General features: G+C 40.6%; 1 protein-coding gene across 4 annotated transcripts in view; it reads left to right on the top strand.

Moving 5' to 3' along the window:
- Positions 1-18,876, top strand: part of SLC4A5 (solute carrier family 4 member 5) — a 146,017-nt gene that overhangs the window by 110,682 nt on the left and 16,459 nt on the right. For 3 of the 4 annotated variants that reach the window (XM_069766522.1, XM_069766520.1, XM_069766523.1), the window contains 7 exons: positions 2,500-2,613; positions 3,973-4,134; positions 4,345-4,523; positions 7,261-7,333; positions 12,499-12,567; positions 14,299-14,472; positions 18,208-18,357. In XM_069766522.1, coding sequence (XP_069622623.1) covers positions 2,500-2,613; positions 3,973-4,134; positions 4,345-4,523; positions 7,261-7,333; positions 12,499-12,567; positions 14,299-14,472; positions 18,208-18,357 — 921 coding nt within the window. Of the gene's footprint in view, positions 1-2,499; positions 2,614-2,838; positions 2,953-3,972; positions 4,135-4,344; positions 4,524-7,260; positions 7,334-12,498; positions 12,568-14,298; positions 14,473-18,207; positions 18,358-18,876 lie in introns of all 4 variants that reach the window. The other variant, XM_069766521.1, reaches the window with a different exon arrangement.

The raw sequence follows: 18,876 nt of genomic DNA, 5'->3' as shown, positions 1-18,876 counted from the left end.
GTATAACCTTTTTTTTAACATTGTAGCCAATAACAGATGAAGAATTCCTTTATTTGCAGGAAACTGTAGTTGGGACATGTTGACCACTTTTTGTTGGGCACTGCCCATTTGTTATGTTATCCACCGAATTATATATTTATATATCTTATTTTTTGCTGCAAGCTATGGCTGCTTTTGTGTGTGTAGCAATGAAGGCAGGGCCAGTGAGTTTTTGGGGCCAGCTCAGCTGCTGTCTTACTATGAGAGCCTCGATCATCATGCCTGGTTGGCAGAGTAGCAGGGAGACTGTCCAGTTATGGCCAATGAATCACTTGAGTGCAGGTGTGTAACGTGTTAATCTCCGAAAATGAATTTTCAGAGCAGGAGTCAGCATGGGGTCAGTGTTGGCACACACTCTTAGCAAAGCAGAAAATATATTGGTTACTGTTTTCCTTCCAGTAATAATGAGACCCAGGGGATGGAATAATGGCATGAGCTGTGTAGCTGTCATAGAAAGACCCTGCATCCTACAAATTGCTGGAAAAGCAACACTTGCAGATTGTTGTACCACGAAAAAAATAAGTTAGAAGCAAGGCGGTGCAGAGTCCTGTGATTAAAGAAGTGGGTGACCACTGGAAGAGTGCTTACCCCTTACACATTGGGAGTGTTTACCCCTTACACACTGGGAGTGCTTACCCCTTACACACTGGGAGTGCTTACCCCTTACACACTGGGAGTGCTTACCCCTTACACATTGGGAGTGCTTACCCCTTACACACTGGGAGTGCTTACCCCTTACACACTGGGAGTGCTTACCCCTTACACATTGGGAGTGCTTATCCCTTACACACTGGGAGTGCTTACCCCTTACACACTGGGAGTGCTTACCCCTTACACACTGGGAGTGCTTACCCCTTACACACTGGGAGTGCTTACCCCTTACACACTGGGAGTGCTTACCCCTTACACATTGGGAGTGCTTACCCCTTACACACTGGGAGTGCTTACCCCTTACACACTGGGAGTGCTTACCCCTTACACATTGGGAGTGCTTATCCCTTACACACTGGGAGTGCTTACCCCTTACACACTGGGAGTGCTTACCCCTTACACACTGGGAGTGCTTACCCCTTACACACTGGGAGTGCTTACCCCTTACACATTGGGAGTGCTTACCCCTTACACATTGGGAGTGCTTACCCCTTACACACTGGGAGTGCTTACCCCTTACACATTGGGAATGCTTACCCCTTACACACTGGGAGTGCTTACCCCTTACACATTGGGAATGCTTACCCCTTACACACTGGGAGTGCTTACCCCTTACACATTGGGAGTGCTTAACCGTTACACGTCAGGAGTGCTTACCCCTTACACATTGGGAGTGCTTAACCGTTACACGTCAGGAGTGCTTACCCCTTACACATTGGGAGTGCTTACCCCTTACACATTGGGAGTGCTTACCCCTTACACATTGGGAGTGTTTACCCCATACACATTGGGAGTGCTTACCCCTTACACATTGGGAGTGCTTACCCCTTACACATTGGGAGTGCTTACCCCTTACACATTGGGAGTGCTTACCCCTTACACATTGGGAGTGTTTACCCCATACACATTGGGAGTGCTTACCCCTTACACATTGGGAGTGCTTAACCGTTACACGTCAGGAGTGCTTACCCCTTACACATTGGGAGTGCTTACCCCTTACACATTGGGAGTGCTTACCCCTTGCACACTGGGAGTGCTTACCCCTTACACATTGGGAGTGCTTAACCGTTACACGTCAGGAGTGCTTACTCCTTACACATTGGGAGTGCTTAACTGTTACACGTCAGGAGTGCTTACCCCTTACACATTGGGAGTGCTTACCCCTTACACATTGGGAGTGTTTACCCCATACACATTGGGAGTGCTTACCCCTTACACATTGGGAGTGCTTACCCCTTACACATTGGGAGTGTTTACCCCTTACACACTGGGAGTGCTTACCCCTTACATGTTGGGAGTGCTTACCCCTTACACACTGGGAGTGCTTAACCCTTATATATTGGGAGTGCTTATTCCTTACACGTCAGGAGTGCTTACCCCTTACTCATCGGGAGTGCTTACTCCTTACATGTCGTTAGTGTTCACCCCTTACACGTTAGGAGTGTTTACCCCTTACATGTCGGGAGTGCTTACCCCTTACACAGCGGATGTGCATACCCCTTACACGTCGGGAGTGCTTACCCCTTGCACATCAGGAGTGCTTACCCCTTACAGGAGTGCTTACCCTCTTACATAGCAGATGTGCTTACCCCTTACACATCAGGATTGCTTACCCCTTACAAATCAGATGTGCTTACCCCTTGCACATCGGTAGTGCTTACCCCTTACACTTCAGGAGTGCTTACCCATTGCAGGCACACATCTGGGGATACCTACTTGTAGCCGTATTCTATAGGAAAAACGGCAATATTTTCCATTGTGTTGTGTTATGATATTCTTGATAACCATGCCTTTTACCTGTTTCCTTAGCTTCGCACCCTGGTGTCTGATTTTGCCATTGTCATCGCCATCCTTGTCTTCTGTGGTGTGGATGCATATTTTGAGCTGGAGACACCTAAATTGCATGTTCCTAGCGAAATTAAGGTTGGCCTCTGGTGTCTATATGCTTTTCTTCACCTATGTCAATCCTAAACCCTCACAATCCTCTTGTGGCCTGACACTGTAACCTACTGTAACATGTCTTATGCATCACCTTGCTCATAGTAGATTGGCAGACAGATGTGGCATTTATTGCACAGAATACAATGCATATTTATGGCCTTTTCTAACTTTTTCTAACTTTCTCTTTTTACATGCTGCATTCTTAAGCTTCGTAAACTTATTAGCGACTTCTCAATCTTCGTGTCCATTCTAATGTTTGTTGGTCTGGACATGCTCTCTGGATTAAATACTCCTAAACTTCAAGTGCCTACTGAGTTTAAGGTAAAGAATATGATAAAATAGACAGTAGCATGTTGGCAGATGGAAACCTAAAATTTCATTCATACGAAAATCCCTTCTTTATGACTCAACTCAATTAATCACATTGGGGCTTTCCATTAAGGAAACATAAACCCTACTGTAGTTGGTTTTTGCCAAACATTAAATAGGCTGGTAAAAAGACAAGGACTTTTAAATTAGCCAAGTCAATAATCTTAAAGGGAATATGCCAGCATGATCTCATTCCCCAAACTACTTATACGTGCATGAAGCTGTTTCACAGTGCATCAATACCTTTGCATGGCCAGTCCATTCCTCCATAACTTAGAAATCAGTGCTTGAATTGATATGCAAATCACATATTCAGCTGCGCGCATGCGCATGATTTGCATGAGCTTGAGATGAGGCCAGCTCATACAAATTATGTTATTATGCCCATAGGGGTGTGATAACATGGAAAGAGGGCTGACTAGTCCATAGGAAACGGTGTAGAGGGAACATCCTTATTCTCATTTGCACATGAAAAAACAAGAAGCAATGGAATGAAACTGGAAGGGAGAAGATACAGATTAGATATTAGAAAAAAAAATTGACAGTGAAGGTGATCAATGAGTGAAACAGACTTCCATGAGAGGTGGTGAGTTCTTCTTCAATGGAAGTCTTCAAAACAGAGGCTGGACAGACATCTGTCTGAGATGGTTTAGTGCATACTGCATTGAGCAGGGGTTGGACATGATGACCCTGGAGGTCTCTTCCAACTCTAACATTCTAGGATTCTATGACCGCAATGGGGTAGTCTTCTTCTGGACCTTTAGGACTTACTATTTTGTTGGATCCTTCTCCCTCCTGAGGGTCTTCTTGTGCAATCTTTATGTACCTATATGTCAGGATAATATTTAGTTTTAAATGTTTTCTTCTTTTCCCATGAAAGTCCAAAAACTTTCACAGTTCTTCAGAAATTGAGCTCTAAAAACTTACAAGTAAATTTGTGTTGAAAATCTCTCTTCTTTAATTTATTCCTAGCCAACACGATCAGACCGGGGCTGGTTTGTTTTTCCATTTGGAAAGAATCCTTGGTGGATCTACCTGGCCAGTGCATTGCCTGCTCTGCTGGTGACAATCCTGATTTTCATGGATGAACAGATTACAGCAGTCATCGTAAACCGAAAGGAGCACAAGCTAAGGGTACAGAAAGTAGAATTTCTCTTTTCTATTGTCATTTTTAACTGGAGATTATGAGTATGTCAGCAAACTATAATTAACATCATGTAAGATTTATCAGAATGTTAAATGTAAAACATATCAAAGCTATCAAATAAATATAAGAACTATTTCCCATACTTTGTGTGGGACAATGAAAGACGTGTATTGGGGAAATATCTTTTGTCTTTTCAGAAAGCATGTGGTTATCACCTAGATCTCTTCTGGGTTGGCATTCTTATGGCTGTTTGCTCCTTTATGGGTCTACCTTGGTATGTGGCAGCAACTGTCATCTCCATTGCTCATATTGACAGCTTGAAAATGGAGACAGAGACCAGTGCCCCTGGAGAACAGCCACAATTTTTGGGAGTGAGGTATGTGGAAGTCTGTAGTCTGACTACATACATATAAAAGTCATTTATTGTGCTTATTTTACTAGTGAGAACATGTCAGTCAGTAGTCAGAAAAGTTTTAGCTATGTGCCCAACTCTAAATCTAGTTGTAATCTCAAGACAATGCTGTGTTCTCAGACCCAAGAGCCTATAACCTCAAATGATGTCCCTGAATTGCTCTAAATAGTAGTGCCCAGAGCAGACTCGTCTACACCCTAGCATCTTAGAACCTACACAGTGATGCCACCTTGCAGTACTTCAAGTTAGGTCTTAATCCGTAAGTCTAGGAAAGTCGACTCAGTTGATAGGTGTCCCTATCTGAAGTTACCAGTAATGTATCGTAAAGTTATTCTTCCTTCCATCACTTGGGCTAAAGATTGAATAAAAACTTAAATTATGCAACTTTTAGGTGACACTTTAGCCATAAACTTCATCTGCCATCATCTGCTTAAAGAAAAGTAAAACCGGGCACAGTCATAGTTAGGAGTAATTTGACAATAGTGACCATAAAAGAAGAGAACAAGATGTTACTCCACAGGGTTAGTACGTCAGCACAAGTGTGATGGCACATAAGAACGTTGTATAGGGAGACCACAATTAAAGTATTCACCTATGTCTAGGCACAACACTATTGAATAGGATCAAGAATGGTAGATTGTAGCCAAGGAGTTCTTCAAGGAATATCAATCAACATTATAGGCATCCGAATTGGAGACCAGGTGAAAGAAAATCCAGACAACTGTAACGGGGCAATATATCTTCATTTCCAAATATGCAGAAGTCAATGTTGAGCTTAATTTGAAGTCTCGAGGTTTGACAACGTGCTTCAGGACTGCAGTTTCTTTTTCTCATAATAATAATAATAATCTTTATTTTTATATAGCGCTAACATATTCCGCAGCGCTTTACAGTTTTTGTACACATTATAATCGCTGTCCCCGATGGGGCTCACAATCTAAATTCCCTATCCGTATGTCGTTGGAGTGTGGTAGGAAACCAGAGTACCCGGAGGAAATGCACGCAAACACGGGGAGAACATACAAACTCCTTGCAGATGTTGTCCTTGGTGGGGTTTTAACCCAGGACCCCAGCGCTGCAAGGCTGCAGTGCTAACCACTGAGCCACCGAGTCTCAGATGTTATTCATGAAATAGATTCTATAGTTCTAAAATGTGTTGTTAAACCCTGAGACTTTAAATGAAGCTCGTCAATGACTACAACATCTTTGGAGTCGAAGGTGTAGTGCACCATTATAGGTCCCTGGATTTGTTTTCTTCTGGTCTCCAGTTCTTCCCCCAATTCATTCCCAGTCAAGATTTTGACTTCCCTAAGGAAGCTTATCCGAAACATGCATAGAAGCGAGCAGGTACGGACTGGGTCTAAAATTCAGCCCTGGCATTTGAAATCACCCAGGCCCATGCCGCCCCCGTCCCCAAGAACCAGATGGAATATATTACTAATATTACCCTGGAAGGAGGAAAGCAAGATTTACTTCAAGACCAATACTTCTAATGATACCCGTGGCTGCTGGGGTTAGTGACAGAGCCAGCCACTTTGTTCTCCGTCACAACTCTTAACATTATGGGTGTCTGGAGAACACTGATTCTGTTAACAATGCAGCAGACAAGCAGCCCATGACCAAACAGGCCCTTCTGGCATTTGCCAGATTGTCAGTCCGGCCCTGGGAGTGAGTGATGGGGAACAGCTCAGCCTCATCATGCAACCGGGCCTCTACATTACCCAACTGGGTTTTATTTCATTCATATTTATTTTTTTCCTTTGTTCCTTGTATCTAATATGAGGTTTGCAATTTATATATTTATTTGGCTGGTACAATATTTTTTATACTACCTGGTACTATTTTCCACATCTTTATTTTGTTTCTCCCCCTTTTTTTTACGTACAGTGATTGTTGCAGCTAATAATTATCATATTTGGGAGTTACATTACAACATCATATAAATCTATGAATCTGGTTACATTTACTACTTGCTGCTCATTTAATTTAATTACATAAACCAATATGGCCAAATTTATGTCTCGGTTAATTTAAAGGGACACTGTCACCTGAATTTGGAGGGAACAATCTTCAGCCATGGAGGCGGGGTTTTGGGGTTTTTGATTCACCCTTTCCTTACCCGCTGGCTGCATGCTGGCTGCAATATTGGATTGAAGTTCATTCTCTGTCCTCCATAGTACATGCCTGCACAATGTGCAATCTTGCCTTATGCAGGCATGTACTACGGAGGACAGAGTATGAACTTCAATCCAATATTGCAGCCAGCATGCAGCCAGCGGGTAAGGAAAGGGTGAATCAAAAACCCCAAAACCCCGCCTCCATGGCTGAAGATTGTTCCCTCCAAATTCAGGTGACAGTGTCCCTTTAATTACCCATCACATGCAATAATGAATTTGGTTTGTTCTTTTCTCCTACACTTTGTATTTTAATCTGTATTGTATGAATTATGTTTTGTTTTTGTATTTTTTTTTTAAATTGTTGCCTTTTTTGTAATAAATAATCTATTTATGATCAAATTTGTCATATTATAATTGCCTTTCTTGAGGCCATTTGGATTTTATAGACTCCTGGATTTCCAAATCCTGAGAATTTCGCTTCCACTCTCTTATTATTAGTATAAGTTGACCGTTTCTGGAACACTCAGTAAAAGCTTCTGAACCACAATCTTAGGATTGAACACATCTTTCCCTTTATGTTATAGGGAACAAAGAGTGACCGGAATTATCGTATTTGTTCTCACTGGGATCTCAGTATTTTTGGCACCAATACTCAAGGTACATTTTATTCTCTACCCCATCAAATGCTTAGCCATTTACAGAAAACAAATACTTCTTTATAACAATTATCAACCTCAATTGAAAAGACAGATCTAAAGAAGAGATAGATTCCACCCCAAAGTTCAAGTAGAGTGACACATAATTCTCTATTAACGGGACCTCGGTCATTTATATAATACCATACATACTCGTGTATAATCTGACCCGAGTATAAGCCGAGGCACCTAATTTTGCCATGAAAAACTGGAAAAACTTAATGACTCGAGTATAAGCCGGGTATGCATTGGCCCATCATCCCCGTCCTGGTATGCATGTTTCCTCATCCCCATCCTTATTTGCATGGCTCCTTACCCCATCCTTGTCTGCATGGCTCATCATCCCCTTCCTTGTCTGCATGGCTCCTCATCCCTATCCTTGCATGCATGGCTCCCATGAGAAAAGCATTTAAAAAAAAAACATCCTACTTACCTTCCCTGTGCGCCCTCGCAGAATCTTGTTCCGGTGCAAGCAGCTCCTGCAGCCGAGTGATCATGTGTCCTGGCTCATTAAGGTAATGAATATTCACCTCTCTCCACGCCTATGAGAGTGGAGAGAGGTGAATATTCATAACTCTTAAGTAACGCGCACCCGTGATCGCCCGGCAGCTACTGGAAGCCGACGACTGCAGCTGACACTATGCACGCTATAAGAGGCATGAATATTCATTGCCAATGCAGTGAATATTCATTTCTCTTTAGCAGTGGCTAGCACAGGTTTTAGCCGCAGCAGCCGACTCCTGCCTCCTGTGACCTACTGCTCCGCCGTTTCCCCTCCCCCGTGGTCTTCTGGGACAATGACTCATGTATAAGCTGAGGGGGGCATTTTCAGCACAAACACGTGCTGAAAAACTCCGTTTATACACGAGTATATACGGTACACAAAAATTAATTTGAATCAATTATAAAACAAAAAAGAACAAAATCAGAGAACAAAAGTAACAGAACTAAAAATATTCAAATTAGTTAAAAATAAAATGAGAACAGAAAATGTACCATTTATGCCAACTCTTTCTATGACAGGCGTACTGTTCAGCCATTAGTTTAACTCTCAAAGTATATTTTTTGTTTCAGTAATTCTTATTGAAATTTTAATATTAATATATGGGTGAGGAAAAGGGAAAGAAAGGGTAATATAGAAGGAAATATTTATTAGGAGTGGACATCAGAAAAAAAGGAAAATGGGAAGGGAAAGGGAGGGAGAACTGAGTTTATAAAATCTTGAGTATTATAAATAAAAGAAACTAAAAATAAAATAAATACATAATACAACATCCCAAAATTAACAATAACAATGAAAAGCAAATCTAAAACATATACAATATATAATTCACGGCAGTAAGTACAGAGATATAGAAAAATAAAACACATTATACCAAGATAGTATTATACAGATTAAGGAAAAGCAAGATCCCAACCATCCCATTTTTTCTTATATTTTTTTAAAGGTTGTTAACTAAAGCATACATATATTCAAATGATTTGTGTAATTATATTTTTTCAACAATGTCTAGGAATTTTCTGGGAACCTTTTTTTTTTTAATGCAATTGAATTTTTAACCACAAGGAAAATATAAATCAGGATAGGTCTGGAAGAAGGATCAAAGTTTTCCACATTTAGTGAAAGGGCTATTTGGGGAGTTATAGATACATTCTTTTTAAGTACCGTAATTTAAGAAATAAAATTGTTAGAACGACCACAATTCCTCCAATATAGAGATATCATAGAGATATTAGAAGCATATGAAAATTTCAAACCATTCACCCATTGGTCTAATGAGAACGATTCCTTTAGATCAGTTTCCCATTTAGTTGTTTAAGATTTTTTTTTTCTAAAGAAATATCATTGTTGAAGCAATTGTGTAAACTTTTTGCATTCCAGAAAATTTGTGATTTAATGATGCTTAAAAGTAAACCGACTACTTCAGAAAGGGGGATTTGCTGATTAAAAGGCTTTGTATCTTATACTTTAAGAACAAAAAGTCTAAAACGTCTGTACTTGATAGTTTATATTTAAGTTTAAGATCTTTAAATCAATGTGTATTTTTAAAGAATATTGCACTATGCCCTCAACGCCTATAGAACCAACTGTATTAGGCAATTCCTAATCAATTGAAACCCTTCTCCTAACATATTTAGGTTCTGGTCCTCTATAGACCCTGACCTAATTGACAGAATTTAACACACAGGTGTAAACCTAAAAGACTGCCCCGTGCTTCTACTCTTATATTGATATCGGAGCATTCTATAAATTAGCATCAGGGTTTAATATTCGCCTAACCTCTGCTAAATATTTATGTATCACCTCAATGCGTTTCTTATCGCGGCTGGGAGTGTAATCATTACTGCTCCTGTTCTTGTAATGTCTGTATATGCATAAATGTATCTATTTATATAATTTCCTTGTAATGTTTTCATTTCCTGTTCTATCCAGATGTCACCGTATCCCAGAATTCCAAGTGGAGGAAGTTCACCGACCGCCATATTGGGACACCCAAGTGATGGGTGTCTCAATATGGAAACTGCTGCTGGTACCAACCTCTTGCGCGGTACCACCAGCGGAACACCGTCGCGAACATGCTGCCGGGATCAGCCGAATGATTCACTGACCGCCGCCATCTTTGTACAGGAGGAGCGCATGTGCAGTTTTAATGTGACTATCTGTCTGCACAAAGATGGCGGCGGTCTGATTTACTGCGACTGCGCAAATTACGCACAGGTGCAGTGAATCATTCAGCTGATCCCGGCGCGTGTCTACAGGCAGAGGAAGCCGGTCACATTAATGGGGGTTTCCTACAAACGAAAGTTCATTTTAAAAATTGACTGTGTCTGACCATGTACGGAGCGTACCACATCTCCTGGGCAGGGGAGGAAGCAAAAGACAATACTGACATTACAGCAAGGGATCACAGTGGATTCATTTTGTGAGGTAAAATATTTCACTGACTGTTTTTAAAAAAATATTTTACCTCAGACACAGGTAATTTTTAAAATGAACTTTTGTTCATGGGAAAACTCCTTTAAAAAGCAAATATCAATGCCAACATGGCTCCTCCTAAAAAGTACGCCAATGACAATGAAAGGAAAGCAGCAAAGGCACAACGTCGAAGACAATAAAGGGCAAATGAGACTCTTGAAGAACAACAGCATTGCTAGGACAAAAACAATGCATATAAGCGTAGGTGTCAAGCACATGAGTCCCCTGATGCAAAAGTCATTAGATTATCACAGGATGCCATTAGGCAGCAACAGCGCTGCATGCCTGCCCCCATCGTGACATAACCGCCCTCCCGATGCAATAGCATCGGGCCTCCATCTAGTTAGAATATAAGCCTCCTGATGTGTGTTTTAGGGGCGAAACGCATTGAGGTGATATATAAATATTTAGCACAGAGGTTAGGTGAATATTAAACCTTGATGCTAATTTATAGAATGATCCGATATCAATATAGGAGTATAAGCACAGGGCAGTCTTTTAGGTTTACACCTGTGTATTAAATTCTGTCAATTAGGTCTGGGTCTATAGAGGACCAAAACCTAAATATATTAGGGGAAGAGTTTCAAGTGATTAGGAATTGCCTAATATAGTTGTGCTATAGAGGCGTTGAGGGCATAGCACAATATTCTTTAAAAAATATACGGTACATTGAGAGGACATTATTTTAATACTATCAGACAACTGGTATAATATAATCCAGGTTACTTATAGCACTAATAGGATACCTTGGGATAATGCTGGGATATTATAAACAATAAAAACTCCCTAATGTAACATCACTATTATTTGTGGAATAAATATCGTGACAGAAGAAAGACAATAGGATGGGACACATGGGTTTTCTTTTACCCAGCATTAGTATCCATAGTATGACCCTATGTGGAGTGGGGCTACAGTGGATAGACTGTATATAGCACGATGCATTTGAAAATTAAGTTCTAACCATTAATAATAAATGCAATATTTTATTGTATTAGTCCACCTCAGTCAGTGAATGTGTTATAAATCGAGGTCCTCTCTCAGTGATCGTCTACAGAGACAGGTCATTGAAAGACAAATAAAATGATACCTTAATATCTGCAATCTGATGTCTTATTCCCAAGATAGCCATGTTTTTCTTATATGTAAATGAGCTGTTAAGATCTATGGGCCGGACATACTGTAGATCTCCCTGAGAATCTCCATCCAGAACTTACTTTAAATGAAAGGAGGCATTACCAGTGTGAAACACGTAATGACTGACAGTCTGCTCTCCTAGTTACATGTCTCACAATGGTTACACACCGTTTCATTTAAAGTAAGCTCTGGAGGCAGATTCTCATGCAGATCAGTGTCTGGCCCCTAGATCTTAACAGTTCATTTACATATTTACATGCAAGAAAAACATGGATTTTCCATGAATAAGACATCAGATTGCAGATATCAAGGTATCACTTTATTCAGTTTTCTATGACCTATATGTCCATATCGAGGCCTTAGGAGGGTTGATCCTACTGACAGATTCCTTTTAAAGCTCCTGAGCTTTCAGTCAATCGGTATCCTAAGCGGTCAGGTCACTAGTGGTCATGATGTCATTACTTCTGGTCCAGCAGGGACCATTAGAGAAGCAGGGCTGGAGATGGGGCAGATTCCAGTGGAAAGTATGGCTTTATTTTTTATAGGAATGGTGTTCCACTGCTAACTTTAATAACATAGCGGAAACCCTCGTTAAAGTCTCCCAGTCTCATAAGAGGGCTGCCTTAATGTAATTTCTGTTTCCATATGTATCGGAGGTTCCATTGCAGATTCTGTTATAAATACTGGATAAAAAAAAGTAAGGTATTCTGAGCTGATTTGTCTGGCAACAGGACGGACACCATGCTAGAAGCCGAACCCATCCCACAATAGTCAATGGGTTCTAATGGGCCTTGTTGGTGTCAGTCATGGCCAAGAGCCAGCACTGCCGTCATTTCCCGTGTTGTGCTCCTACGACACAACAGAATAATGAAAGTGAAGAATGCAGATATGAATGAAACCAAAATAATTCTTTACAATGAAAAATGTCCAAGATCCTGACCATATAAATGATGCAGTTATGTTCTTTGCTTTGTAGTTGTTAACTGAAGCTTATTTGTGACCCTTTTTTTTAGTACATCCCGATGCCTGTCCTCTATGGCATTTTCCTGTACATGGGTGTTGCTTCACTCAATGGAATCCAGGTAAGAATCAGGATTTGTAACTTAACATACTGATATTTTGGCTAAAAAGTGTTAACCTACAAGACGGACACATTGAGAAACTACAAAAAGTAGTATCTGCAGCTATGGAACCAAATGACCAAGAGGAAGGGGGCAACTGCCACATGATGACAAATTTGAAATTATTGCTTTATTGCGAGGATTCGTGGAAAATCACTCAGCACCGATTCTCTGTAGTTAGCACTGTTGCCTTGTTGATTCCAAGCATGGAGAACATCTGCAAGATTGTACGTTCTTCCTATGTTTGGGTGTGTTTCCTTCAGGTTCTGTAGCTTCGAAACACACTTATTAGTTCATTGAATTATTATGAAATTGTACTTTGGTTTTTGAGGTAAGGAAATTACATTGGATTAGGGAAAGTGACGAATGAGAGGGACTACAACATTTCTATAGCGAATAACAAAAAATCCAGCAGGTGCAAATTGGTAATGAATGACTGTATCTAAATTGAAGGGAAAATATCCCCTATGTTAAATAAAGACCACTGTGGTCATAGTAATGCTATACAAAAAGTCAGTTACATATGCAGAATGCTGAGAAATCCATCTTCCCCATCATGAAGTGTACCAGATCTCGCTGTCAGACATGAAAAAAACAACGAGCATTTTGCGTATTTGTGTTGTTGCTTATTCAGGGGATTTCTATAGTGCTGCAGAATAATTTGGTGCTTTAGAGACAACAAATATAGCCAGTAAATCAATAGCAAGATCTGAGAATGTTATTGAGTAGTAATAATCCATTCAATCATACACTGCCATCACTTAGCCATTCAATAGCCTCATTCAGTGTTTTATCCAAAAAAGTGAAACGATCTCATTCTCTCTGTGTGCCCTCTATATGCAGTCCGTATATAAATCATTTTTATATAGCAGCAGTTATTAATCATTTACCAGACCATTTGTCGTTTCCCATGTTACAGAATTGCAATATATGTGTAAAAATCGGACACTGTACCGTGGCTCTGTATGGCATCTGATTTTTTTCACACACTCATAGACTTGAATGGGCGAGTCTCATCCAATTTATGTAAGAAATTAGTGTATGCCGCCATTCTTTTCCCATGCAGATTTGGTCAGTGAAAAAAATTGCTTATCTGCACTGACCAATTGAATAACTTTTTTTCCCAAAAAGCACTTGGACCCAAAATATGGCCGTGTCCACGAGCCCTTAAAGTCATCTTTTCGGCCACAGACTGAAATGTAACATGTGATGGTGTGTAAGGAGCAATCATACCTGAGGACCGACCTACTTTTGTTTCACCTTTCCCCCCAATTCTCCATTTTAGGGTACCCGCCAATCTGCTGTTTTAGATGCAAAGAGAAAGGACAGCACCAAGTATTTTAAAATGTTGCTTTACCATATGTCAAGTTCTCGAAGGAATAGTTTTCTATTCCTTAGCCCTAAGCAGCCTAGTAATTATCATCTTATAGGGATATTCCCATATTCCCCCATATTTACTTACCCTGCACAGAGAACCAATATTTCACCAGCACCACAGTCCCTTCATTTTCAGAACCGATCAGGGTCCTTACTGATCAAAAAGTGACAGCATGCCCTAGCAATATGCCATCACTTTTTTAGATGGGAACAGCCCTTTTAGAATTAGATCGTGATTGTGATCTACGGTATATTGGTATACTTATAGAAAATATTATTGAAAAACAGAGTATTAATTATTTCCCTTCTTGTCAGTTCTGGGACCGTTGTAAGCTCTTCATGATGCCTGCAAAGCACCAACCTGACTATGCATATCTGCGGCACGTTCCTCTACGTCGAGTTCATCTCTTCACCCTTGTCCAGATCGTCTGTCTCGCTGTTCTGTGGGTTCTTAAGTCTACGGTGGCTGCCATCATTTTCCCCATCATGGTGAGAAACAATTGTGGAATCTATAGATGTTAAATGTAAAACATAAAGGGGATTAATATCCACTAAATATCTGTTAGATTGCTTGAAGTGAAGTTAGGGGATCTGGGGCACTGACTGAAATGGAGACAGGAGGAAACTGTTTTCCCCAAAGGTCATTTGGCCATCATCATACAGAGTTTTCTTGTCCTTTTAAATAATACAGAGTTCATAGTAATACTGTTTTGATCAAAAATAGCATAAAAGCCTTCCTACCTGGTCCTTTTGCCTGCCCTTATTCACACACTGAGGTCAACTTTGACACAGGGTGTTTTTTAATATTAGACAGTGTAAGACCGTTCTGATCAGGATCACCTTGTCGCGGTTGGATGGCTTTTATGCTATTTTTGATCAAAAACAGTATTACTAAGAACTCTGTATTATTTAAATGCACTTTTGCTTTTTACTTATTTAGTTACAGCAGGGTTTTTGCTTATTTTGTTTCTTGTAGGTTTTGTATGTTTTATGGCCAATGTGAACATGCGTTTATGTGCTGCATGTATACCAACTCAAACCAAGCTCAGTTTTTGTGTGTTCTTTCTTGTCCTTGCTTGGGTGAATTATGTAGGATAATTCTGTGAACGCCTTTAAAAACTATAACTTGCTTAAAGGGGTTGTAGTCTTTAGAAAACCCACTTTCGTATACCTTATTAGATTACCAAGAGCATCTCTATCTCTCTCTCTGGACATCCTGTCTGGTTCTGCATTGGGTAGTGTTCATATTTGCAATGAGGCCTCCAATCGATTTTCATTTGAGAAAAAAGCTCAAAATGACTTACACGCAGGCAAAAACTGGACTGGGCCCAATTCTGAGTGAAAAGGTTCTGTTGGGGGCTTTTGTTGTCTTCTACAGTTGTGCTCAAATGTTTACATACCCTGGCAGAATTTTTGCTTTCTTGGCCTTTTTTCAGAGAATATGAATGATAACACCAAAACTTTTTCTCCACTCATGGCTAGTGGTTGGGTGAAGCCAGGTCTAGGAAGACTTCTGGTGGTCCCAAACATCTTCCATTTAAGGATTATGGAGGCCACTGTGCTTTTAGGAACCTTGAGTACTGCAGAAATTCTTCTCAAGGAAAATCACAAGGAATTGGACAGCAAGTGACTTAAATATGAGTGTCTGAGCAAAGGGACTGAATACTTATGACCATGTGATATTTCAGTTTTTCTTTTTTAATAAATTTGCAAAAATTACTACATTTCTGTTTTTTTTCAGTCAATATGGGGTGCACAGTGTATATTAATAAGAAAAAAATGAACTTTCTTTAATTTACCAAATGGCTGCAATAAAACAAAGAGTGAAAAATGTAAAGGGGTCTGAATAACTTTCCGTACCCACTGTGTTTGTGTATATATATATATATATATATATATATATTTATTTATTTGTGTATATATATATATATATATATATATCCAGAAAAATTGGAGGCAGCACACCGTTTGTAGTGAAGCATGGAGAAGGAGGTGTGATGGTGTGTATCCACCAGACTTCAAGGCTTGAGAAAGGTTCCTGTTGGGACTAAAGCGTCGCTTTCTGGGCTGATTAAATAGCCCCTTTTCACTACAAACGGTGTGCTGCCTCCAATTTTTCAGGATATTTATAATTGAGGTTTGGTATTTGCCTGGGGGGCTCTGCACCCGGACTCTTTCTTTGTGCTGCTCTAATTTACTTTACAGTGTATATATATATATATATATATATATATACAGTACAGAGCAAAAGTTTGGACACACCTTCTCATTTAAAGATTTTTCTGTATTTTCATGACTATGAAAATTGTAAATTCACACTGAAGGCATCAAAACCATGACATGTGGAATTGTATACTTAACTTTAAAAAGTTAAAAAAACAACTGAAAATATGTCTTATATTCTAGGTTCTTCAAAGTATCCACCCTTTGCTTTGATGACTGCTTTGCACACCATTCACCGGAAATGGTCTTCCAACAATCTTGAAGGAGTTCCCAGAGATGCTTAGCACTTGTTGGCCCTTTTGCCTTCACTCTGCGGTCCAGCTCACCCCAAACCATCTTGATTGGGTTCAGGTCTGGTGACTGTGGAGGCCAGGTCATCTGGCGTAGCACCCCATCACTCTGCTTCTTGGTCAAATAGCCCTTACACAGCCTGGAGGTGTGTTTGGGGTCATTGTCCTGTTGAAAAATAAATGATGGTCCAACTAAACGCAAACCGGATGGAATAGCATGCCGCTGCAAGATGCTGTGGTAGTCATGCTGGTTCAGTATGCCTTCAATTTTGAATAAATCCCCAACAGTGTAACCAGCAAAGCACCCCCACGCATCACACCTCCCCCTCCATGCTTCACGGTGGGAACCACGCATGTAGAGTCCATCCGTTCACCTTTTCTGCATCGCACAAAGACACGGTGGTTGGAACCAAAGATCTCAAATTTTGACTCATCAGACCAAAGCACAGATTTCCACTGGTCTGATGTCCATTCCTTGTGTTCTTTAGCCCAAACAAGTCTCTTCTGCTTGTTGCCTGTCCTTAGCAGTGGTTTCCTAGCAGCTATTTTACCATGAAGGCCTGCTGCACAAAGTCTCCTCTTAACAGCTGTTGTAGAGATGTGTCTGCTGCTAGAACTCTGTGTGGCATTAACCTGGTCTCTAATCTGAGCTGCTGTTAACCTGCGATTTCTGAGGCTGATGACTCGGATAAACTTATCCTCAGAAGCAGAGGTGACTCTTGGTCTTCCTTTTCCTGAGCGGTCCTCATGTGAGCCAGTTTCTTTGTAGCGCTTGATGGTTTTTGCAACTGCACTTGGGGACATTTTCAAAGTTTTCCCAATTTTTTGGACTGACTGACCTTCATTTCTTAAAGTAATGATGGCCACTCGTTTTGCTTTACTTAGCTGCTTTTTTCTTGCCATAATACAAATTCTAACAGTCTATTCAGTAGGACTATCAGCTGTGTATCCACCAGACTTCTACACAACACAACTCATGGTCCCAACCCCATTTATAAGGGAAGAAATCCCACTTATTAAACCTGACAGGGCACACCTGTGAAGTGAAAACCATTCCCGGTGACTACCTCTTGAAGCTCAACAAGAGAATGCCAAGAGTGTGCAAAGCAGTCATCAAAGCAAAAGGTGGCTACTTTGAAGGACCTAGAATATAAGACATATTTTCAGTTGTTTCACACTTTTTTGTTAAGTATATAACTCCACAGGTGTTAATTCATAATTTTGATGCCTTAGGCTTCTTTCACACTAGCGTCGGAATCTCCCCGTCGCAATGCGTCGGGGAGAGATTCCGACGCTAGCGTTTAATGCTTTGCACAATGGGTGCAGCGGATGCATTTTTCCGGCGCATCTGCTGCCCCATTGTAAGGTGCGGGTAGGTGGGGGCGGAGTTCCGGCCGCGCATGCGCGTTCGGAAAAAGCGGTCCGTCGGGAGAAAAAAACGTTACATGGAGGGTTTTTTTTTCCCGACGGTCTGCCAAAGCACGACGCATTCGTCGCAAGACGGATGCGAAGTGTGCAAATCTGTCGCAAATGCGTCGCCAATAGAAGTCTATGGGGGAAAAATGCATCCTGCAAGCACTTTTGCAGGATGCGTTTTTTCTGCAAAACGACGCATTGTGACGGATTTACAAAAAACGCTAGTGTGAAAGTACCCTTAGTTTTATCCATTAATTTAGTTCTAACTTGGGTCATATATCCGGTGTCTTCCCAGATCCTTGGCCTTATGATGGTGAGGAAGATGCTTGACTGGGTGTTCAGCCAACATGACCTTGCCTGGTTGGATGACATATTACCAGAAAAGGAAAAGAAAAAGCAAGAAGACAAGACCAATAAGAAGAAAGATGAAGTGGATAGTGATGAGGTAAGAAAGCTGTGGTAGCACTAGTCATGTACCCTCTGACATGGCAACAGAATGATATATCTATCAGCAGGACCAATCAAATTTGGAGGGATTAGCTGATCATCCATGGCCCACCACATATCAGATGACTGGTCTTTGACAATATTTGATGTACAGTGGGGCAAAAAAGTATTTAGTCAGTCAGCAATAGTGCAAGTTCCACCACTTAAAAAGATGAGAGGCGTCTGTAATTTACATCATAGGTAGACCTCAACTATGGGAGACAAACTGAGAAAAAAAATCCAGAAAATCACATTGTCTGTTTTTTTATCATTTTTTTTTGCATATTATTGTGGAAAATAAGTATTTGGTCAGAAACAAACAATCAAGATTTCTGGCTCTCACAGACCTGTAACTTCTTCTTTAAGAGTCTCCTCTTTCCTCCACTCATTACCTGTAGTAATGGCACCTGTTTAAACTTGTTATCAGTATAAAAAGACACCGGTGCACACCCTCAAACAGTCTGACTCCAAACTCCAC

The sequence above is a fragment of the Ranitomeya imitator genome, chromosome 4, assembly GCF_032444005.1.
Source record: "Ranitomeya imitator isolate aRanImi1 chromosome 4, aRanImi1.pri, whole genome shotgun sequence".
Taxonomy (NCBI): domain Eukaryota; kingdom Metazoa; phylum Chordata; class Amphibia; order Anura; family Dendrobatidae; genus Ranitomeya; species Ranitomeya imitator.
The sequence above is the reverse complement of the archived record's forward strand: the minus strand, read 5'-3'. Positions and strand labels throughout refer to the sequence as shown.